We start from the raw sequence: 23,636 nt of genomic DNA on the forward strand, positions 1-23,636 counted from the left end.
GCTTAGAGTCCAGAGAATGTTTTTATTGTGGAGAGAAGAATCATTTCCGGGCTAAGTGTCCACATTTAAAAGGACAGACTCACTAGGTGTCCGGGGGGTACTAGTGGGTAGTCTTGCGCAACCCCTCGGTTCTCGACTATTTATCCATGCCACCGTTATTAACCATCAGAGCCAGCTTCCGATACATGCATTAATCGATTCCGGTGCCGAGCAAAATCTCATTTCAGACGATCTGGTCAAACAGTTACAGCTAAAAACAGTTCCATTATCCACACCTCTCCCGGTTATGGATATTTCTGGTTAGGTCATCACCCGAATCGAGTGTAGAGTTCCTCAGCTTCATTTCCTCGCATCAGGTAATCACAGAGAGACAGCTGAATTTCTGGTGTTTTCCGCCCCATCTTCACAATTAATATTAGGATTTCCTTGGCTACAGCGACACAACCTGGTCATTAATTGGACAGAAAAGAGAATCGACTCATGGAGCCCCTTTTGTTTACAACACTGTCTGCAATCTGCTCTTCCATCGCCTAGCAACAGGAACGTTTCCGAGGTTAAGACCGATCTCACCAAGGTGCCTACTGAATACCATGATCTGGCAGCTGTGTTCAGTAAGGCTAGGGCTTTGTCTTTGCCACCTCATAGACCTTACGACTGTGCCATTGAATTACGGCCTGGAGAACCTTTACCCGCTAGTCGACTGTTTAATCTCTCGGGCCCGGAACGTGATTCGATGAAAACGTACATTGAAGAATCACTTGCCTCTGGAATTATACGGCCATCCATGTCTCCAGTAGGCGCAGATTTCTTTTTTGTAGAAAAGAAGGACAAGAGCCTGCGCCCCTGTATCGACTACCGAGGGCTAAATCAGATCATGACAAAAACAAGTATCCACTCCCGTTAATCGATTCAGTCCACCAACAACTTCATGCCGCCAAGATATTCACTAAACTGGACCTCCGTAACGCTTACCATTTGGTAAGAATCCGGGAGGGGGACGAATGGAAAACTGCATTTAAGACCCCTCTCGGACACTTCGAATACCTGGTCATGCCTTTCGGTTTCACTAATGCACCCGCAGTTTTCCAATCCCTCATCAATGATGTACTACGCGATTTTCTGAACATTTCCGTTTTCGTATACCTTGACGACATCTTGATCTATTCCCAGGATCCAGTGCAACACCGGGCCCAAGTGCGAGCAGTTCTCCAAAGACTGAATCAAAATCAACTTTTCGTAAAAGCCGAAAAATGTGAATTCAGCGTCACCACCGTCAGCTTCTTGGGGTTCATCTTCGGGCAAGGCCATTACCGGACTGATCCGGAGAAGATCAGAGCGGTTGCAGACTGGCCCATCCCCTCTGACCGTAGGCAACTACAGAGGTTTCTTGGTTTCGCAAACTTCTACAGGCGCTTTATTCAAGACTATAGCAGGGTAGCTACTCCTCTCACTCAGTTGACATCCACAAAACAACCTTTTGTTTGGTCCTCCGAAGCCCAGTCCGCTTTCGACGAATTAAAGTCTCGTTTCGTCTCTGCTCCTATATTACGTCATCCTAACCCTGAACTACAATTCATCCTGGAAGTAGACGCTTCCGATTCAGGGGTAGGGGCAATCCTGTCCCAGAGGTCCTCCGAGTACAACAAGGTTCACCCTTGTGCCTACTTCTCCCGCCGCCTTACGCCTGCGGAGAAGAATTACGACGTTGGAAATCGCGAACTTCTAGCCATTAAGCTAGCCTTGGAAGAGTGGAGGCACTGGTTAGAAGGTTGTGCGGTGCCTTTTATTATCTGGACTGATCATAAGAACCTGGCCTATCTCCAAACAGCCAAGAGGTTGAACCCCCGACAGGCTAGGTGGTCCCTGTTTTTCGGGAGGTTCAACTTCACCATTACCTATCGGCCAGGTTCGAAAAATGTTAAGCCAGATGCACTCTCCAGGCTGTGGGCTAGTCCTGAGTCGTCTGAGGAAGAAGAGCCTATTATTCCTCCCTCATTGATCGTAGGTGCTCAGACATGGGATATTGAGAGGGAAATCCAGGAGGCCCAGCGTGGGGAACCTGACCCTGGTGAGGGCCCTCCAGGTAAAACCTACGTCCCTACTACAGTGAGACCCAGGGTTCTCGAATGGCTACACTCCCAGCAATTCACTTGCCACCCAGGAATCCACCGTATGACTCAGCTAACTAGTCGTTATTTTTGGTGGCCTAGCCTAGTATCGGACGTGAAGGAGTTTGTTTCCGCCTGCCCGACATGTGCCCGATGCAAGAGTAGTAACCAGCCTCCTGCTGGGTTACTACAACCCCTGGATATCCCTAATCGTCCATGGTCCCANTTAGGTCATCCCTTACTTCTTCCCATGTTAGTTCATTGATGTTAAGATGATTTGCTGCTGCTTTGACTATTACTTGAATTCTCTCTGTTTTTGACTTAATTTCCATCATTGCATTTATAACCCCTGCAATGAATGTCACTAGCTTTTTTAAATCCACACACACTTTATTTCCTTTTGTTTGATTTAACCCTGTATCCACCATGTTTTCCACCTCAACCTCTGTTCGTTGCTTTACCACTTTGACAGCTTCTGCGTAGGATATTTTGTTGCATACTCTGACCTGTTGAACTTGTACCTCCCTCTTCATAACTTAGCAGCCCCCATACGCCACACTGTGGCTGCCTCCACAACGACATCATTTTGGTTGCCTGCTCTTAATGCACTGTACATCTTCTCTTTCCTTTGCATGTCTGAGCTGTGTGGCCAAATCTTTGACAGTTAAAGCACCCAAGTGGTCGTGGTATATATTCTCTCACACTATATGACATATATCCCAAATAGACTTTCTCTGGAATTCTTTCCATGTCAAATTCTAGCAAAAAACACTCACTGTTCCTTTTTTCTCCATTTTTAAAAGTCTGAAGTCTTCTTACATTTTTAATTCTCCCCCCTGTAAGATTTTATTTTATTTCCTCAACTGACACCTCAATCTGAATCCCCCAAATCACTCCTTTCTTCCATTGACTCCCTTCTTGTATAAGACTCACACTTGTCACTTTATACTTTCCTAGTTCTTTCATCCTACATGCTCTTGTCAGGAACCAGAGTAGTTTCTACTGAGCAGTCCGGCAGCAGACAGACACAGGAGACCAGGAGTTTAAGGTAAGTGATTTATTTACAGTGAAGGAGAAATATCTACAGGAACGGACGTTGGGATCTGAAAGAGTGAAGGACACGGTAAGTATAGCGGAGCGAAACGCGAGAAATCTAAGAGCAGTAAGTGACGGTTTGTGGTTGAGGTTCTTACGACTGAGTGGCGGGTCCAACAACTTGGAGAGGCAAACAGTGGTGAGTTCGGATTCCAGGATGGTGGTTAAGATCCTTCCAGTGGTGCGTAATTCCTTCCAGGTGATAACGTGGAGCAGACAGACAGGCACGGGAGACAGGTAAGTATCGAGCGTTGGCAGAAGTCTCTAGTAATGGAAACCAGACTGGATCCACGGGACCGAAGGTAATTCCTGAGGCAAAAAACAGAACAGAGTTAATCAAGCACAGGATAACAAATCTCTTGTTTTCTACAGAGGCTCAGCAACTTTACCACAAGCAGGTAATGCTACAGCGCTGGTCTGGTCTCTGCCACCGCCTTAAATACACCTGTTCTCGCCATCAGCCAGATCTCTTGCAGGTGAGGAGGGAGTGTTGACGGGACGTCAATCACTCGTCTGGCCACGCCCACCAGGAAGTACTCACACACACCAACAAACAAACCCAGAAAATCCACCATCACCACAGCTCTATCTTTTTGTTCTTCTGTATTACAGAAAACCATCAAGTTTTCATCTCTTAATATCCTCCACTTGATTCTTCAAAATCATAAACAGTTTAACCGGAGTGATTAACTGCAGTCCTTTTTCCTCATTGACTCTAATAATTACTTTGAACTCCTTTACCTCCCTCTCCATTTCTTCTTCCAACTCATCCCAGTTTTTCACCACCCTTCCCTTCTTTCCTGCACCTGCTGCTGTCAAAGTATTTCCTCTTTTTGGACTCATCCTTTCACTACTCGAAGTCTCCCTACTCCTGTCACTCTCATTACCTATACTATCTTCCCACTCTGGCCCATTCACAACACACCTGTGTCTACCTACCATTTTATTTGTCCAAAGTTCTTTCACTAATCCACGGGATTTGCCAATCACATCTTGAGTGTTCCCTCGACGCAGACTTCCATACGCCTGAGGAATCCTTTTTTTTTTTCATCTTCCTCTCTTTACGTTCTCACTTTCAACTTCTTAACCATCAAAATAATTTACTCTTCTTCGCTTACAAATCCCAGAAAGAAGCTTAGTGCCACCAAAGCTTTGAAACAGCTGTCAAAAAACCAAGTTTATCTTTCTCTGGGGTCAAAGTGCTGGCCGACACCTCCTCTTATCCTCCTCTGATGAGGGTAGATCATTTGCAGAGCAGGAGAAACTGAGGAACTGACGCAACTGATGCAAACAGATCCCAACATTAACTTTGCTCTGGAACACCTTATAACTTAAAATCCCTTCTAACTAGTCCAAACCCCCCACACAGAATGCAGCAATGATTTTTTTGTCTGTGAAATTCTCAGAAGATCCTTTGGTTCACTGTTACACACAGATACAAAGCCATGAAAAACACCTATTGATGTGGAAAAACCACCCTCACAATGCAGAAGAAAGCAAATCTATCCCTGTGTCCTCATCTCCATCTCTATGGCCTTCACTGGAGACTTATTTTCTTTTCTATCTGTCATCAACACCTAACAAGGATGCACATTGTTACTTGTAAAATTTCATTTCAGATCCTTACTCATTAAGTTATTGCTTGTTTTGAAAGAATAATCATTGTTTATCTGATTTTTGGTTCTCACCTGACTGTTTCTCTGCATGTGGGTCAGAAGCCTTAACAAAACCATGACAGAGGGGTGTCACAAGCCTTTTGCGCAATCATTTTGTGGGTCACGTCTAAAACAAAAAAAGTTTGGGAATGTAGGGATCTGGAGTTTTAGCCCCGCCTTGGGGCAGCTCCTCCAGCTTTTCCCTTCACAGGTGATCCAGATCCAGTTAATGAAGACTGCCAGTACTTAAGCCTCCAGCTGAGACCAGACCTTCGCTGGACCATCGAACCTACTGGGTTAGATTCTCAGCCACAGTCTCTAACCCTAATTGGTCATTTTGTTGACTACGTTCTCTATGTACCTTGACTTCAGGTTCTTCGCCACGCTACGGGACTACGGATACTTACCTTGGACCTCTGGATACTCACCTGGACAGGATTACTGGCTTGTTAACCTCTGGATCACCTAACGCCTCTGACATCTCCTCCACGCTACTGGACACCTCCTGGACCTGTAAGAACAAAGAGACATTCACTAAGCCACCTAGCAGCGCTCGGCTGATATTAGGATTTGTACCCGAGACTCACCCTGTCCCTTTTGCTTCACAGATCCTTCCACGATACCTCACACTGTATATACACTGGACACTTGTAAATAAACTACACTTACCTTCAGCTGTTGTCTCTGTGTCTGGTTTTGGTCTCGTTCATGGACAAGTTACCTTGCGTTCCTGTCAAGGAACCCCTGAGCTTGGACACTTCTTCTTTTTTTCCTTATGAAGTGTATGATTTGTGCTAGTACTTTACATGTGTTTATTTTAGTTTTTCATTGCACAGAATACATTACTTCACTTTAAAGAATCAAGCAATCAAAGAAATTTAATGATCATACAAATTTAACAATCTGAGAAATTCCTTCCACAGAAAAACCCCAATTTAGTATAATCAGTCACAGAATTTATGACTTAAACTCAAAAGGTCTTCTGCATACCTTATTTTGAAGCACCTTGACTATCCGTGGCCAGATCGTTGATAAAAGAGTAGGCCGAATCCCTTTATTCTGGAGCCGGAAGATTTCAAATAATCAAGTCGGGGTCACCGATTTATTAAACATGTTGAAATTGTCTGGTCCATCCAAATCTGGCTTCTTTATTTTAAACATGTGAAGTGAAGTGAAGTGAGATTTATTTATATAGCACTTTTCAGCAACAAGGCTATCCAAAGCGCTTTACAACAGAAACAAAAACAGAATCCAATACAGAATGAAAGACAAAAGAAAAATACAACAATCATTCTAAATAAAACACATCAATCATGCCTAATCTAAATGAATCATGTGTAATCTAAATAGAATACAGGATAATCTAAAAACCAGACATGAGCAAAATAGTAGCTAAAATAAATAATCTAAATAAGGTCATGATAAAGTTAAAGCTAAACTAAATAACAATTAGGAATCTCTAAGATAAACTAAACTAAACTAAATGTACAGAACTAAACTAAGTGTACAGGGAGGGTAAATAAGCTAAACATGAGAATGCTAAACTAACGATACCGAGCTTTCTAAATGGTACCAGAGGCCCGCTAAAACAACCGATGTAAGAATTACTAAATACAGGAACACAAAAAAAGAAAAGAAAAATACAACAATCATGTATTCTAAATGAATCATGTATAATCTAAACAGAATCACTAAAACAGACATATCTAAGCATGAGCTGAGATAGTCAAATAATCTACATCAGATAAACTAAACATATCTAAACATGAAATACAATGAAACACACAAAAAAAGGAGAACACATCAATTATGTATATTCTAAAAGAATCATGTATAATCTAAGTGGAATATAAACACAATGAAACACAAGAAAAGATCAATCATGTCTAATCTAATTGAATCATGTATAATATAAATGGAATATAGGATAATCTAAAAACCAGAGCTAAACTAAACAGATCTAAACATGACTAAATGTACAGAACTAAACTAAGTGTACAGGAAGCTAAACACATGAGAAAGCTAAACTAAACAGTACTGAATTGGGGGTTGCAGTGAAAGAGATGACAGAAACAGCAGAAAGTCAGAAAGTGTGTGTGTGTGTTTGTAAAGAAGTCCATGAATCACGTCACAGAGGCCATTGTCTTTGATAATGATGGATTGATATCAGCGAGCTCTGGATGGACACAGATGTCCTTCAGCAGAGGGTGCGCAGAGCATCTTGTTTACATAAGTCTCCAAGGAGAAATTTGAGATAGCTGACCAAGGTCAGCCTAGGGGAGCCAAATTCACAAACAAACAGTAATTGTTTGGGTTCAGGCAGACTTGTTTTTCATCTGCCTTGAAAGTCTTGCTGATATTTCACAATGGCGAATCCAAACAGCCAAATTCCAGGACCATTCTGCCTGTTCCGAGCGAAGCAACCAAGATGTAACCCATATTATTTATGAGTTCCAGAAACGCAATTCAGTTTACAATCCTGTAAAAGAATCGCATCCAACTTGCGATTCAGCTCCCGTATCCACACAGTTTGATTGCTGATCACCGAACCCATCAAACGAATTTGAGGTAACTGCCTAATCCAAACAGCAGAAATCCTGTTATCAAGAATCCAAGTATGTAGAGATCTTCCACGTCTTCCACAGACAGACTTGATAGACAAACAGGATTCCAACGTTTCCAGGAATCCAATGTGTATCCAGCGAAGAATGTCTTCTCAGGGCACGGTGGCTCTCCTTTGGTCAGCCTTCCCGTCGAGAAAATTTGATCAATTGCGTTGAGAGACCAGCTGACCAGATCCATAGTTCAAAAATGTTTGGAGGAGTATGTAAAAAAGAAGTTTCGAAAGCAGGGGGCAGTTCAGGAGACAGAGAGACAGAGAGAAAAGAAACATGTCCGCCTTCCACCAGGAGCAGAGAGAAAGAAAAAAAAAATGTGGAGAGTACAAAGAACATAGCTGGGCCACGACACCATCAGTCTGTATTCTCAATACATGACCAGCCCTCAGTCAATTTTCCCTAATACTCTGGGATATAAGATCAATTGTGCTGAACCTGTTGTTTAAACTAGGAGTGTATTTAACATATCTTTCTAAAGGAAATTAGAACCAGATGTTTACTATTCTGAAGAAGCCATTTTGTATAACTTTTCAGAACAGAAACCCTGCTTTGTTTCTCTCTAGAAAAACAACAACCTAATCATAGAAAAATGTAAAAACAACTGCAAGGTAACCTTGAAATTGGATTTTTGGTCCTCCATGTGTGGCTAAATGATAAAACCGGTTCAAGAAGTTTTTATGAATCAGACAGAATCAGTTTTCATCCAGAAGTTCAAAAGAGTCTTTAAGAATTCTGAAACCCTTTGATTTCAACTGCAGATTTTGTTCAATGTACGTTTGTGTTTTTCAAAGATATCCAGATTTGGATGAGTCAGAAAATGGGAGTTGTCTTTGTGTGTGACTTGAATGAATGACGTGTAGCAGTTCAATCTTGAGATTAAACTTAACATTTAACAGATCTCAACAACTGAAGGATGAAATTCGTTCAGTACAGGGAACTCTTTATCATAATATTTACATTGAAGAAGGAGGAAACCAAATTTTGTCTTTGAGGGTTTTTTTTACAAAAAAAAAAAACTAAATTAAGAAAATAGAATTAGCACTAAACAATTCAGAAGACAAATATAAGACTAACACGAAGAGTTTAGGAACTAATTCTAAAGAATGACTTTATTTATTTAGTTATTACTTTTAATGAGAGTTTACCAAGAGAAAACACAGCAACAAGTAATACTTTAATAGTCTAAGGTGAAAAATTGATTATTAGTTTATATTAGTTTATAGTTTATAATATTTGGGTTTTAGGATTGATGTTTTCAATTTCTCATCAATGCAAGAATTTGGGATACTTTAAACTATTTTGGTAAATAGTTCACATTGTACTTTGGTCAAAAGTTGCTATCAATTCTGCCAGGTTGTTATGTTAGTTTTGATGAAACATAAGATTAGAAATGGATATTATTATTATCTTCAGGGACTAATAATGTTGTCATTTTTATATTTAACATTTTTAACCAGAGTTTAGTATTCAGAAGGCAGAAAGATTCAGTTACACAAGTGACAAAAAAGAAAGCAGTTTATTGCTCAGGGAGAAACCAGGTGGTGTTTAGGGGAGCTGCAAAGACAGGTAATGGGTAAGAAGATTAGAATTTTTTGTAATGTACCAAGAGAAGAGTCTTTCTTACTGTAGAATGTTTTGTCCTTAGATCTGAGTAGGGTTTGGATTCCAGGTCTGGTTGCGGAACAAATTCTCCAGTGAGGTGAGTAGCAGGACAGAACCAGAAAAGTAAGGTTGAGCCAGTGCAAATCCAGAGAGGTTATCGCTGCGAATGGAGATGGCTTCCAAGTTTGGTACACGGGTGGCAAAAACTCCAGTGTGAAAATATGACAACTGCACAAACTGACCCCCAAAAGACCCCAAAGCGCTTCACATCACAATCACCCATTCATCCACTCATTCACACACTGATGGTGGTAAGCTACATTGTAGCCACAGCTGCCCTGGAGCAGACTGACATAAGTGAGGATGCCTTTACATTACACTGGCACCACCTAACCCTTACCTAGCCCCATTTCAGTTAAAGTCACAATAATTTTGAGTGTTATCTTCACATAGAGCCCAGGTTTTGGCTTGTATTCCAAAGGGTTCAAAAACAGCATCTAATTTAATTTGGGTATGCTTTTCCCAGATGTTTTTGGTGGACTTTAAAGGGGGTTTAATATCATGTCACTTTTTGCACATAAAATATTTCTTCAGATTTACCTTTTTGTCTTGATTGCATATTTGATTAAATATTTATTATTAAGTTAAAATTTATTTACCTGGATCACTCTCAAATAACCTTTTTGAAGTCAAGGAAAAAAAAAATCCAATGCAAGTTTAAAAAGTTTAATTTTGTTCACATGTAGCAGAATCAATATCAGTGAGTCTCTGCTCAGGATGCATAGACAACATTATATAGATTCTACAATCTCTTACCTAATACTGGTAGCATCCTCTTTTGCTTCCCACTGGATCGGCCCCCCTTTTTGTTTTTTTTTTTGTTTTATTCATGTCTTGCTTTTCTGGCCTTCCAGGGACCTCACACCAGTAAAACCTTCTGTTGGTCTTTCAGTGACTTTCCACAATATTTTGTCATCACTGTTTAAACGTGTCTTGTTCTTCTGGCCTTTCAGGGACTTCCCATAATAATCTGTTTCCTTTAGTAATTATTACACACTAAAAATCTAAATTACTTCCTAGCCAACTTTTTTTTTAATGCTTCATTAAGTATATATTTAATGTAAACAGGTGTATATATAGTATACAGTGTGCTCTTTTAGTGTTTCATAGCAAACAAGTACATAATTCGAGCCTCACTGTAAGTGAAAATGATTTCTTAATTAACTTACCTGGCTAAATAAAGGTAAATAAATAAGTACATATTTATTTCAAACTGCACATTGTGTTTTCTTTCATAATAATTTTTTAAGTATACTGTTAGTGTCTTATCAGTGCCTTGAAATTATGACTCATTAGTGTGTACACGTCTTATTGTCTGAAGACATAGCATAGAAAGGTTTGAGAATATGATAAGATGCACTGTCCTGTGCCATCCAATGTTCTCAGATCAGTTCCCACTGCAGCACTGACAGTCATTTCTAATTCTTCTGACCACTCTGTCAGTCAAAGTTGAATGAAGCTCTCCTCTCCTCTCCACCTCCCAGAAACAGTCCAGTCAGAGTCTCTCTGCATACAAGCTGCTTCAACATCTCTGGATCATCAGGACACAGTTCATCTTCCCCCAGAAATATACCGTCATCTTTAGTGTCTCCTTCAGAAAGATCATCACTCCCATCTGTAGAGAGAAGAAGAAGCAACAGAAGTGATAAATGCATCTTTCAGAGACTCTTCCTCATCAGTCAGTGAAGCAACACATTCAGTTTGATGAGCAGCAGGGACTTCAGTCCCGTTAACAGCAGCTGTGCAGTAAAACCAGCTTCCTTTCACTTCTCATTTTAAAATGTTAGAAATCAAAAGTCACACAGCTGCAGAGACTTTTACTATCAAGTTTGTTTCCTCAGCAGATTTGACACAAGTCCACAGTGAAAACAAACTGCTGAATCATTATGACTGTCCTATGACTAATATTGGATTATTATATTCAATGCAGAGATGCAGTAGTGATAGATTTACTGCTGTTCTGTGAAAACTGCTGCATTTAAAAAGTCTGTATATTAATGAACATCTCATCCGTTTTTGAAATACCAGCTGAAGAAACACAAAAAAGCATAACCTGCTGACTACACTCCAGCAGGTTCTGCTAAGTAGAAAGACCACTAATGGTTACCAAATATATTGACAGCTGTGTGAAATAAGAGCCACTAATTTCAAGTCTGCAACCAGACTGATCTCAGAGCTATGACAAAGATTAAACCATTCAGTTGTGCAGCATTGAAATAAGAAAACAGGTTGAAATTGAAATTGATGCTACAACAATGAGGACTACTGTTTTTATTTATCTTTAAAGGCTGGAATCCTTCTTGGCTGAACATCAACTTCAGCACAAGATCATAACAATCTTCTGACTTTCTTTTTCTTTTTTTGTTCTTTGTCTGATCCTGAATCTAGTCCCTGTTCCCCTCTCATAGATTAATCCAGAAATACAGTTATTGAGAAAGTTGCAGATATATAAGAAACACAGGATCTTTGCTTTGAGAAGAATTGGGTTTTGCTACATTCTGTTAAAGCAGCAATAATTTCAACCTTCTACTTACAACAGAGTCTCCAGTCTGTAGTCTGGATTCTTTACAAGATCCAGCAATTGCTGAACATCTGAATCCTTTAGATTGTTCCAGCCCAGGTTCAGTTCTTGGAGATAGGAGGGGTTGGATTTCAGAGCTGAGCCCAGATAAGAACAGCTGATCTCTGACAAATTGCACCTCCACAAACTAAATAAAAAATAAAACATGCAAATTTAGAAAACAAAACAAGACTTCTAAAGACTCTGAAATCTGAAAAATACTGATCCAACTGAAAGCTGTTTTAACTTGTTTCAAATTAAACCATTTTACTTATTGTAGTTTATTCAGTAACAATAAATAATAAATGTTAGTTTCAGCTTTGCTTTTATTGTGAAAGTCATGAATTCAACAATGAGGTAAAAATCAAGTGTCTCAGAGATTTTAGGTAAATTAAACAATCTTTAATATTTTGTTAATTTAAACCATAAAAAAAGAGAATAGTTTCTCATGAAGCTCCTCAGTGTGGATCAGTAAAATATCAGTCGGTACTCTTGTGTAACTACAATTTTCACATATTCATGTCAGCATAAAACTAAAACATATCTGACCTCAGAGTCTCCAGTCTACATTGTGGACTCTCCAGAAAACCACACAGTTGCTTCACTCCTGAATCCCGCAGGTTGTTGTCACTCAGGTTCAAATATATCAGATGGGAGGGGTTGGATTTCAGAACTGAGCCCAGAGAAGAACAGCTGATCTCTGACAAACTGCAAGTCCTCAGTCTGAATAAAGAATAAAATGCGTAAGTTTAGAAAAAAAAACAAGACTTTTAAAGACTCTGAAAAACAATTATCCAACTAAAAGCTGTTTTAACTTGTTTGAAACTAAACTATTTTAATTACAAAAGTTTAATTAGTAACAATAATAACTGTTTGTTTCAGCTTTGCTTTCATTGTGAAAGTTATGACATACTATCAGGTGAAAATGAAGTGTGTCAGAGTTTCCAAGTAAATGACACAATGTTTAATATTTTTGGTTCTAATAAACCACAGAAGAAGAAAACAGCGTTTCTTATGAACTCCTTAGTGGGGATTAGTATATTATTAGTCATATGTCTGTGTTACTACAACTTTTACATCATAATAATCTCAGCACTAAACTAAATAAAGGCCTAGCATTCCATGAAGCTGAACTCCAAAAGTTAATAAGTTGCAGAGGTGTAACCAAAGATTATTTTCTGACAGTATCATTAAAATCTGTGATTTTGAGTGATTCATGAGATATTTTGCCTACAGTACAGATAAATACATGCACGCACACACAGACATGGACAAAAACATTATCGGTCCACCTTCCCTTTCGTTAGCAGGTGATAAACGTGTCTGACCTCAGAGTCTCCAGTCTACATTGTGGACTCTCCAGAAAACCACACAGCTGCTTCACTCCTGAATCCTGCAGGTTGTTCCAGCTCAGGTCCAGATGTCTCAGATGGGAGGGGTTGGATTTCAGAGCTGAGCCCAGAGAGGAACAGCTGATCTCTGACAAACTATTGTAACTTAAACTGAAAAAAGAATACAAAGGATAAAATAATTTTTAATCCCTTCAGATGTGTTGTGGTTTCTGTGTGTAGCTTAAAATTAACATGTTAATCTCCATGACAACAGTCATGTATCATATAAAACCAGCTGTGAATCCAGCTGTTCACACTGAAAGTGAACGCTCTGTTCCTGACACAAATACACTCAGGAGTTCAGCTGACACTAATATGAAGCTTCACCAGTCTGACATTAATTCTGTCTGCTTCTTCCAAAGTTACACAAACTGAGAACATCTCTGTGACATTTGGACTTCAGGTTGGAACTTCAGAGACAAATTATCAGGGTTTTTTACAGACAGTTGGAAACACTGAATGTTTTTGGTTTTGTGGTCAGAAAATGCCCCAAAATATATGTACTGAAAATTTACAACTTCAGTAAAGAGTTTAAGTTGAATTTAGTGAAAAACAAATGGTAATTTAAATCACCTTAGCTTCTCCAGTCTACAGTTTGGACTCTCCAGTCCAGCAGACAGAATCTTCACTCCTGAATCTTGCAGGTTATTGGAGCTCAGGTCCAGTTCTGACAGATAGGAGGGGTTGGATTTCAAAGCTGAAGCCACGACTTCACAGTGAGTCTTTGAGAGTCCACAGTTAAAAAATCTGTCAGAACACATAAAAAGAAATTAATTTCATCATGATAAATGAAATATTTTATTTACATTTGAAGTGGTGAAAGGAGTGGTCTATGATTATTATTCGCTTCAGTGTTTTCTGCAGGAACCAAAGCTGCTTGGTTTGATTCCAGTCATGTCTCTCTGTCCTCTGTCCTGTTTATTAAACAATCATAGTCCAGTAAAAACTGATGAGTCTGACATGAGACATCAGGAACTGAAGGAGTTTTTCCTCCAGGACATCAGCTGGGTGGAACATGTTGTTGGAAATAATGGGACTGATCTTTGTGCAGGAACATAAATAATGTTGCTGTTGACAATTATATGTCTGCTTTAAATGATCAGGTATACAGTCAGATCCTGATTATAATTCCAATTCCAATTCTAATCAATTAGAACTGTAATCCAGGAATTCTGTCAATGAATTTAACTAAATTAAAAAAGTAAATCAACTGCTTAAATTGAATGGAGGAAACAAAACATATTTATAGATAAATCACTCTCATAAATTGGTGCACCAGACTTAAATGGGGCAGAAGTTGTCATTTGTTTTTATATGAACAAAATAGTAAAATACAAAACAAATATTTCTCATTAAAAAAAAAAAAAAAACCCATCATTATTTTAGGAATAAAATGTGCTAATAATATCAGAATACAGAAAACGTCTACCAAAAATGTGTATGATACTAAAAAAAAAATGTTTTTATTGTGAAAACATTTCATAAGCAGTTTATACACCCCATCAGATACCGTTCTCCCTCCTGTTAAACTGGGGTAACAGTATCTGGCAAAACACCGCAGTGAAGTTAGTTTTAAGTTGGATATTGGCTATTCACGCTCCGCAGAGTTAGCGGCGTCTAGCTCATGGCTGACCCGAAACAGGAACGCTAATGTCGGCCAGCCGTCCCTAAGTGAACCACCGCGGGTGAGACAAGGGGCCGGCAGAGAACGGCCGACATTAGTGTTCCTGTTTCGGGTCATTCGTGAGCTAGACGCCGCTAACTCCAAGGAGCGCGAATATCCAATATTCAACTTAAAACTAACTTCACTGAGGTCGCAAACCAGTTTCCTCCCCAGCTGCACGAGAGTGGGGGGAAGCTGTTTTGCACGTCCTGCAGTGTAATCATGGAACATAAACACATCGACAAACACTTTGTGTCTGCACAATCCAGAAATGGTCATGAATGTCAGATTATAAGCTATCAAAGTTCTCAAATAAAGCACCTTTTGATAATGTGAATGTCAAAACTAGTAAGTATTTTTGGTATATATATTTATATAAAAGTTATGGTTTTTTATTGATTTTAGTAAAAAAAAACAACTTTTCATCACAACTTTTAGGAAAATGAAATCAGGCATTTTAGCCCGCAACAATCACAAAAAATGCCCGCGAAATCCTGGAGGGACTGATTATTTGATTTTTGATTGTCAATTGAAAATGGAAAGAACGAATGATACATGGATTTCAAAGTATGTGTTGTGAACAACTCTCAGCTACTACCACATCAAATCTTAGCTCAATATCTATAAAACTGAGCTATAGACATTTTTTGAATTAGCTACAGTTTAACATTCCTCGGGTCAAATTGACCCAGGAACACCATTCCTGTTCCTCAGAAACTAACAAAACAGGAGGGTTAATTAGCTGTGGTTGCTATTCTAAATTGGTTTGACTTCATAAGTTATTCAGTTGTACATGTATAATACAATCAATGATTACTTTCTGAAAGTTTCATTAAAATTAGTCTAGTGGTTCATTAGATATTTTGCTATCAGAGCCAATAGGGCTGATTCCAAAAGGTAATGGCCAAATTTCAAAGAAAGATCTTACAAAATCTGTTGGCGCTCAGTAGGGGTGTGATAGTACACAAAAATCATGGCTTTGTATGTAAATAATAATACAATTTTCCATGTACATCTACTTTCCAAGAGTTTCATTAAAATTTGACTATTGAATTGTAAGATATTTTCTAACAGACTTTTGTGATTTGACAGCAAGATATAACAAGGTCAACATTTACTCATGTGTTAAATTTTGTCATTCAACCTATGCTATCAAATTATAGTATTGTAACAGTGATTCATTTCCATTAATCATGAAATGGAAAATGGTTAAGAGAATTAATAGATGAAAGAAATACATTACAGTTAATTTGTAATTAGTATAACTGAGTTGAAAAGTCTAATTTTGGTGAATTTTAAAAAATGACAAAATAACTGCCATAAATACCATTTAACTCATGAAATCCATTGGTTTTAAAGGTTTTATCACTTTGATAAAACATTTTGTCAAGTAATAAATTCTATTATATTCTTTTATATAAAGACCTGTGTGACCTAAGTTTTGCTTTCATCAATGTGGCACACAATGATGAAAAATTGACATTTAGGTCAATTTGTTGTTTGTACAAAGGTTAAAAGTCTATTTTGGCCTGATCTAATTTTGACCTCTGTGGCTCTTTGCTGTATGCCCCCTAGCCTATGCTCGACCTGCTTTCTTGTTTTCTTCTTTCTTTCCACTATAAATATTGACCAGAAAAAAGAACATTGCTGTGTGATCCCCTCATTTGTTCAAAGCACAAGAGGATCAGTCTTATACTTGTACGATTAGTGTTATACAGTGGGTTAGATTGATGAAGTTCTACACAGATGTTGGAGACCTGAATCACTTCACCGATCTCAAAATTATTCTCTACTTGTAAGGCCAAATTAGTTTTACGGCATTCTTTTTATCTCACTAATTTCACATGTGGCCATCAGTTGCAGTCAGATGTTTTAATCAAGAACAACAACTATTATCATCATTATCTTCATCATCATGGACTTACTGAGCCTTTCTGCAGTTCCTCACAGCTGGGACCAGCCTCCATCGTCCCTCCTCTGATGTGTTGAATTCCTTCAGGTTCAACTCATCCAGAACCTCCTCTGACATCTGCAGAATGTGGGCCAGAGCTGAGCAGTGGATCTCTGAAAGTTCCCTGTCTGATCTGTTCTCTGATTTCAGGAACTCTTGAATGTCCTGATGAACTGAGAGGTCCTTCATCTCCATCAGACAGTGGAAGATGTTGATGCTTCTGTCAGGAGAAATTTTAATTGTGTTAATCTCCTTCAGATTCTTTTTGACTCTCTGGATGATTTCTGAACTGATCTCTATCTGACCCAGCAGATTTCGTAACAGTCTCTGGTTGGACTCCACAGAAAGACCATGAAGGAAGCAAACAAACAGATCCAGATGTCCATTTTTACTTAGGAAGGACTTCTCCATGACTTTCATCAAAAAGACATCCAGAGATGCGACGGAATAGACTGTAAATAAAACAAATGGAAGAATCTTCTTAAAAATTGACTTTGAGTGCAAGAAGTTCCTCAGCACCTTTGTGTTCCTGTTGGTGAAACAGTGGAACTTGTAGACTGCAGCCAGAAACTCCTGAACACTCAGATGAACAAAGCAGTAAACTGGTTTCTGGAACATCACACACTCTCTTCTGAAGATCTCTGTACAAACTCCTGAGTACACCGAGGCCTCAGTGACATCAAGACCACACTGTTTCAGGTCTTCTTGGTAGAACATGATGTTTCCTTCCTCCAGATGTTCAAACGCCAGCTTCCCCAGCTTCAGAAGAACTTCCCTGTCAGCCTCTGTCAGCTCCTGTGGACTCCTCTCAGGTCCTTCATGGTACTTGTTCTTCTTCCTGTTTGTCTGAACCAGCAGGAAGTGTGAGTACATGTCAGTCGTGGTCTTGGGCAGCTCTCCTCTCTGCTCTGTGGTCAACATGTGCTCCAGAACTGTAGCAGTGATCCAGCAGAAGACTGGGATTCCACACATGATGTGGACGCTCCTGGATGTCTTGATGTGGGAGATGATTCTGCTGGACAGCTCTTCATCACTGAATCTCCTCCTGAAGTACTCCTCCTTCTGGGTGTCAGTGAACCCTCGTACTTCTGTTAGCCTGTCAATGCATGAAGGAGGGATCTGATTGGCTGCTGCAGGTCGTGTGGTTATCCAGACAAGAGCTGAGGGAAGCAGATTCCCCCTGATGAGGTTTGTCAGCAGCACATTGACTGATGACTTCTGGGTGACATCAGAAACAACCTTCCTGTTGTTGAAATCCAGCAAAAGTTTGCTTTCATCCAGGCCGTCAAAGATGAAGAGAAGTTTACAGACAGACAGCTTCTCTGCTGGGAGCTTCTGTAATGTTGGATGGAAAACATGGACCAACATGAGAAGACTGTACTGCTCATCTCTGACCAAGTTCAGCTCCCTGAATGAAAGCAGAATCACCACACTGACATCTTGATTCTCCAAGCCCTCGGCCCAATCCAGAGTGAACTTTTGCACTGAGAAGGTTTTTCCAACACCAGCGACGCCGTTGGTCAGAACCACTCTGATGGCTGCATGTTGCTCAGGGAAGGCTTTAAAGATGTCCTGACACCTGATTGGAGTGTCCTGGAGGCTCTTGGTCTTGGAAGCTGTCTCCAGCTGCCTCACCTCATGTTGGGTATTAACCTCCTCACTCTGTCCCTCTGTGATGTAGAGCTCAGTGTAGATCCTGTTGAGCTGGGTTCTACTTCCTGTTTCATCATTTCCTTCGGTCACATGTTCACATCTCCTCTTCAGACTGATCTTATGTTCATCTAAAACCTCCTGCAGACCAACATCTAATGGCAAAAAGAAATTAATAAACACAAAGAAAAGTTCTTCCATGTTTGAACAACAACCAGAGTTCCAGTTTTCAGAAACGAGTCCATCATGAGACAGATGTTCAGTCTTACCTTGTGCAGAGCTGATCTGACTGTCTCTCTGCAGTGCAGAACTGGATCTGGATCTGTCTCCACACAGGGGACACAATGAGATCCACTTAATGCTGAACTAACAGACTGACTATTAGTTTATGTTTTGTGGTTTTTGTTGTTGTAACATGTTGGTCTAACATTTCACTTCACTGTGGCTCATAGAAATTTGAGCTCTTTGTATCTCAGTTTGAAAACTGTTAACTTCTTTCAAACTAAAAATCTATGGTCAGTGACAATATTTAATCTTGGACATCATTTCTCTTCTTACCCTCAGAAAACATTTTTTTTATCTACAAAGTCAAGATTTAAATACTTTACTCTGGATTATGTTTTTAAATAATTTCACAGTGTAAAAGCATTCAATGTACATATATTAGCTTTCCTCTAAAGTATTTAAACTTCTAGTTGTGCTTTATAAAAATAGAATTTCTAATGCTGTGAGCTAACATCAAATGAGTTAATCAGAAACAGTCTCTTACTTTGTGTCTGAGGGTCCAGGTTCACAACTGAAGTCTGGAGGATATCCTTTGGACCAGTCACTCTTCATAGATAGACAATTGGATTCTGGGGATTTTGTTCTGTCCTCTTCTTCCTCCAAACTGCTCATCTTTACTTAGTCTGAGAGAGAAACACACAGAGAGCAGAAGAAACCAGACACGTTTGTTCAAGAACAAAAAGTCAAACAAAAGCTTAGAGTTTCATTAATTAAGTCAGAAATTCATCTTGAACACCTGTGACCAAAACTTCTGAGAATGACACAAATAGTAATTGTTACAAAAGTTGCTGCTTTAGTGGTTTTAGACATGTTTGTAAAATGTATCAATTGTGAGTACACTGAAGAATATTTACATGCACTTCATAAATTTAAAAGCCTTTTAATGAAAATTACATTAATTATGCAAAGAGTTAATATTTGCAGTGTTGGCTCTTCTCAGAGGATGTTTATGTGCAATTCTGTATTCATGCGTGTGGTCTGAGGCTGAGAAGCAACCCACCCTGCACATGAAAAGTTGCAGGACCTTTGACTGATGGAAAAAGTTAAAAAGTAAAAAATAGAGAGATTTTTTTTTTTTCAGAGAATGTTCTTTTGACATCTGTAACACCTAAGGTCAGGTCCAGTTCAAAAAACTCAAAACTAAATAAGTTCAAACCTGGCCCTTTTACTTTAATACCACTGCCACATTATGAAGGCATAAGTAGACATAACAACAAAGCTACTTAAAAGATTGTATTAACAGAAAAAGTTCCTGATCTAGAAACAGTGATTAAGAACAGCCTTCCAAGTGATCATGTTCTCTTTAATCCTGTAGAAATATTTGGTTCTGCTGAGGTCTCTCTCATTAAAGGCGTTTCTCAAACTTAGACGTGGATCTCCAGGAAAAGGAAAAACAAAGAATCCCCCTCTTAGCGCACTTGTGGCTTTTTTTTTTTTAATTTTTATTTACGGTCACTGATTGGTTGGAGTGGTGGTGTTGACACATGCGATCTTTAATCCCTGTGGTTTCCCGGTCATTATATTGTAGCGTTCTCTTTGCTAGCAACACAGCAGACCAGACGAGTTGTCCTCGCCAGCCGTTTATTGTAGAACAACACAACAAAGGGAAGATACAGGTTCCGACTCTGGGTTACAGGTTGTTTGTCACCCCGTCGCAGCGCGCGCCCAGGCGGAGCAGCCAGCCACAATCCCAGACCAGCGTGAGAGCGAGTCCCCTCCCCACCCTGCTTTTCCCAATAACACTTGCGGCAACACATAACATGCCTAACTTAAAGTGACAGTAACACCAGAAGGGTATGGCAAGCCGTTTTAACATAAATTCGGTTTCGTCTGACTATCGATAATTACATTCTAGATATCTAAAAATGCATTTTGACTAGACAAAACTACATTTACACAAACTGTGGAGATGACAGTGGATTTTAGGAGAAGCCCCCCAACTCTTCCACCCATCTCCATCATGGACAGCACAGTGACTGCTGTGGAGACCTTCAAGTCTCTGGGCACCACGATCTCCCGGGACCTGAAGTGGATGACCAACACAGTCACCATCATCAAAAAGGCCCAGCAGAGACTCTACTTNGGACAATAAATTGGACTCACTTAACACCAATTGGACTTTGTCTAGACCAGCGGCCCCCCCAACCTTTTTAGTTCCACGGACCGTTCATTAGCAGACGGTATTTTCATGAACCGGCCTTTAAAGTTGCGGTGGATAAATACAACATCTTTTTTTTTCTCAGATCTTAAGAGGTGACAACAAAGTTTCTTTGGATTATGTTAATAGCACCGCTATGCTATATCTAGAATAAATACTTCATAATTTTACTGTACAGTTTTGGAGAAATACCATGTCAAAGCACCTAATAATGGCATTTCAGAATATGCCTTTGTGTCATTTTCAGATGTTTTATATCTCAGATTATATACAGTAAAATCGTGAAATATTGATTCTGGTTATAGTAGATGTGACCTATTACCATAATCCAAAGAGACTTTGTTGTCACCTTTTAGAATTTGAGAGAACAAAACATCTGAAAATGATACATTTTTAAGAGGAGCTAATGTCGGCTCACTTCACCGCAGTCTTGAAGACATCATTGTAAAGTTTGGGGGTTCCCCTTCTGAAATCACCCTCAGTCTCCTACAGCTGTCTGCCTCACCTTCTACGTCACCCACCCACACTATGGCAAGCCGTTTTAACATAAATTCGGTTTCGTCTGACTATCCTTAATTACATTCTAGATATCTAAAAATGCATTTTGACTAGACAAAACTACATTTTGACTAGACAAAACTACATTTTGACTAGACAAAACTACATTTTGACTATCCGGAATGGTAATTTAAGATATCTGTATTTACATTCTGACTAGTAAGAATAATAATTCAAGATATCTTCAATTAAATTTTGATTAGTCACAGTCCCTTTCGAGATAAAGGGTCAGACATCCGTAATTATAATTTAAGATATCTCGAACGTAATTGTTGCAGACAATAAATTTTCGGTATTTCTTAATTCATGTCGAGCATGAGCTGCAGCGCTGAATATTCTGTTAAAAACTCAAGTATTTGAGCTGGACTGACCTGACATTGCTGACCACTGAATAGGACAATCAAGTAGCCTAAGGCTAAAATGCCTTACACACTGTCTGCTAAAATGCTACGTAAATTTATGACGTTTTGACTAGACAGAATACTATTTCAAGATATCAATAATGTCATTCTGACAAGTCAGAATGTCAATTGAAGATATCTCTAATTCATTTTTTAAGATATCTATAATTTAGTTTTCACTAGTCAAAATTACATATCTCCTATCCAAAAACACATTTAAGATGTCTTGAATTATCGAGTAATTAGAGATATCTTTAATTAGAATTATGACTAGTCAAAACTAAATTAAAGATATCTTGAATTGTAATTTTGAATAGTCATAATTTAATTGTAGATATCTGAAATGTGTTTTTCAGAAATGTGAAATGTGTATTTCAGATATCTGGAAAGTAAGGGCGGTAAAACCGAATTTATGTTAAAACGGCTTGCCATAAGAAGTGCACAATAACCCCTTACGAATCGTTACAATATTAAGGAGTATCCCTCCCCCCTTAAAGGTCAAGTTTATTTTAACATTTTTTTTATTTTTTATAAATGGCCAGATCTCAACAGAAGTCATTTAAGGTTACCTTTCCTATAGGAAAGGTTTACATCTCGTCATTTTATTAAACAAACTGTTTATTAAACTGTTATTTATTTTTATTTACACCACGGCATGTAATTTCTATCTCTCCATTTCCCTCTGCTCTCTGCATAGATTTCCGCTCAAATGTGCAGACAGACACAAACACTTCTGCTGCTGCATAATTTTTTTCTTCTTAAAAAGAGGGACAGTTCAAACTTTGATTTATTTGTTTATTTTAAACCACCCAGACGCAGCATTGTAGCCAATAACACCAGGCGCTCTCTGCTCGGCTGCGTCATCTATCACCACCAAGTCCCAAAACATACACGGACCCAGCTGAAACTAAGCTGCGGACAGCTGGTTCAACAAGTTAAACAGTAGAAACCGCTTTTCTTACCTTCAGGTGGAGCTTTCCATGGAGAAACCCATCTGCGTCACAAAGAGCTAAAAGTGAAAGTAAAACAGAGTTGCCAGATCAGGGTTGCCAGATAGAAAATTACGAATCATCCTACTGTCGCTTTAAAATTATTATGTTTGCACACGATCGGGCTGCTCAGATTAGACTCTAACTCTGATTATTTCTCTCTGCCCTGTTTGACTCTGTTCACAACTCTGCAAACTTCTACATGCTGCATTCAAATGTACCTGCATAACTGATATATCTATTCATTTAAAAAAACTTTTTCTAGACTGCACATGTTTCTAAATTTGTCTGCTAAAAGACGGGTGTCACCTGGAGAAGATGGTCAGATTACAGTGGTGGTACACACTGACCTGTTACATTACGGTTAGAAAAGCTAAACTAACAGGACAGACTTCTGAGTGTCTCAACTATTGGAAAGATGCTTGCAAACATTTTCTTGTCCTAAGCAGAGTTTAAGGATCACACAGAGCTGTATGAAACTTATATCAGTGAAATTAAACAATGTTTGTCTGCTGTTTAAAGATACGGATGGCCTTGAACATTTGGAAGCTAAAGGCAGAACTGCATCTTCACATGAATATTGTATATATAGTATTTTATTAAGAGAGTATGAAGTCATATTTCCACTGTTACGACCTGTCTATGGGTGACCAAAACATAACATGAAGGTGTAAAATTGTGATTTATTTACAGGTGTTGTTTAATGTACAAAACAGAGTGTTACCAACATCAGGTCAAAAATCACAAATTAAAACCCACATTACCTAATTATCAATTCACTTACCTGTGTGCAAAAATAAGCTAAAGACAATTTTCATACCTTTGTGAATTAACAAAAACAGGAGAAAATGATCTGAAGATAAATGGCAGCCCCCCCCCCCCCCCACACACA

At 39.0% G+C, this 23,636-nt stretch overlaps 2 protein-coding genes and 1 long non-coding RNA gene across 18 annotated transcripts in view; 1 reads left to right on the top strand and 2 right to left on the bottom strand.

Annotated features, from left to right (window-relative positions):
• LOC108242155 (NACHT, LRR and PYD domains-containing protein 12-like) overlaps positions 1-23,636 on the bottom strand; it is a 608,460-nt gene that overhangs the window by 493,550 nt on the left and 91,274 nt on the right. For 2 of the 16 annotated variants that reach the window (XM_037973827.1, XM_037973823.1), the window contains exons 1-5: positions 22,718-22,820; positions 19,123-19,261; positions 18,623-18,675; positions 16,678-18,508; positions 13,663-13,836 (exon numbers count right to left, since the gene is read on the bottom strand). The exons of 11 other annotated variants lie outside the window; for them this stretch is intronic. In XM_037973827.1, the coding sequence (XP_037829755.1) occupies positions 13,663-13,836; positions 16,678-18,508; positions 18,623-18,675; positions 19,123-19,250 (2,186 nt within the window). In that variant the 5' untranslated portion in view covers positions 19,251-19,261; positions 22,718-22,820. Of the gene's footprint in view, positions 1-10,747; positions 10,754-11,980; positions 12,422-13,026; positions 13,201-13,662; positions 13,837-16,677; positions 18,509-18,622; positions 18,676-19,122; positions 19,262-19,638; positions 20,338-22,717; positions 22,821-23,636 lie in introns of those variants that run through there. 3 more of the 16 variants (XM_025002528.2, XM_037973824.1, XM_037973826.1) reach the window with 3 other exon arrangements.
• LOC108249966 (NACHT, LRR and PYD domains-containing protein 12-like) overlaps positions 1-23,636 on the top strand; it is a 417,931-nt gene that overhangs the window by 271,665 nt on the left and 122,630 nt on the right. The gene's annotated exons all lie outside the window — the stretch shown is intronic.
• LOC112449878 lies at positions 3,162-4,377 on the bottom strand. Its single transcript, XR_003038421.2, has 3 exons — positions 4,143-4,377; positions 3,302-3,512; positions 3,162-3,211 (listed from the first exon to the last, which is right to left on the bottom strand). It is a non-coding gene; the product is annotated as an uncharacterized LOC112449878 (long non-coding RNA).

The sequence above is a fragment of the Kryptolebias marmoratus genome, linkage group LG23 (assembly GCF_001649575.2).
Source record: "Kryptolebias marmoratus isolate JLee-2015 linkage group LG23, ASM164957v2, whole genome shotgun sequence".
Classification (NCBI taxonomy): domain Eukaryota; kingdom Metazoa; phylum Chordata; class Actinopteri; order Cyprinodontiformes; family Rivulidae; genus Kryptolebias; species Kryptolebias marmoratus.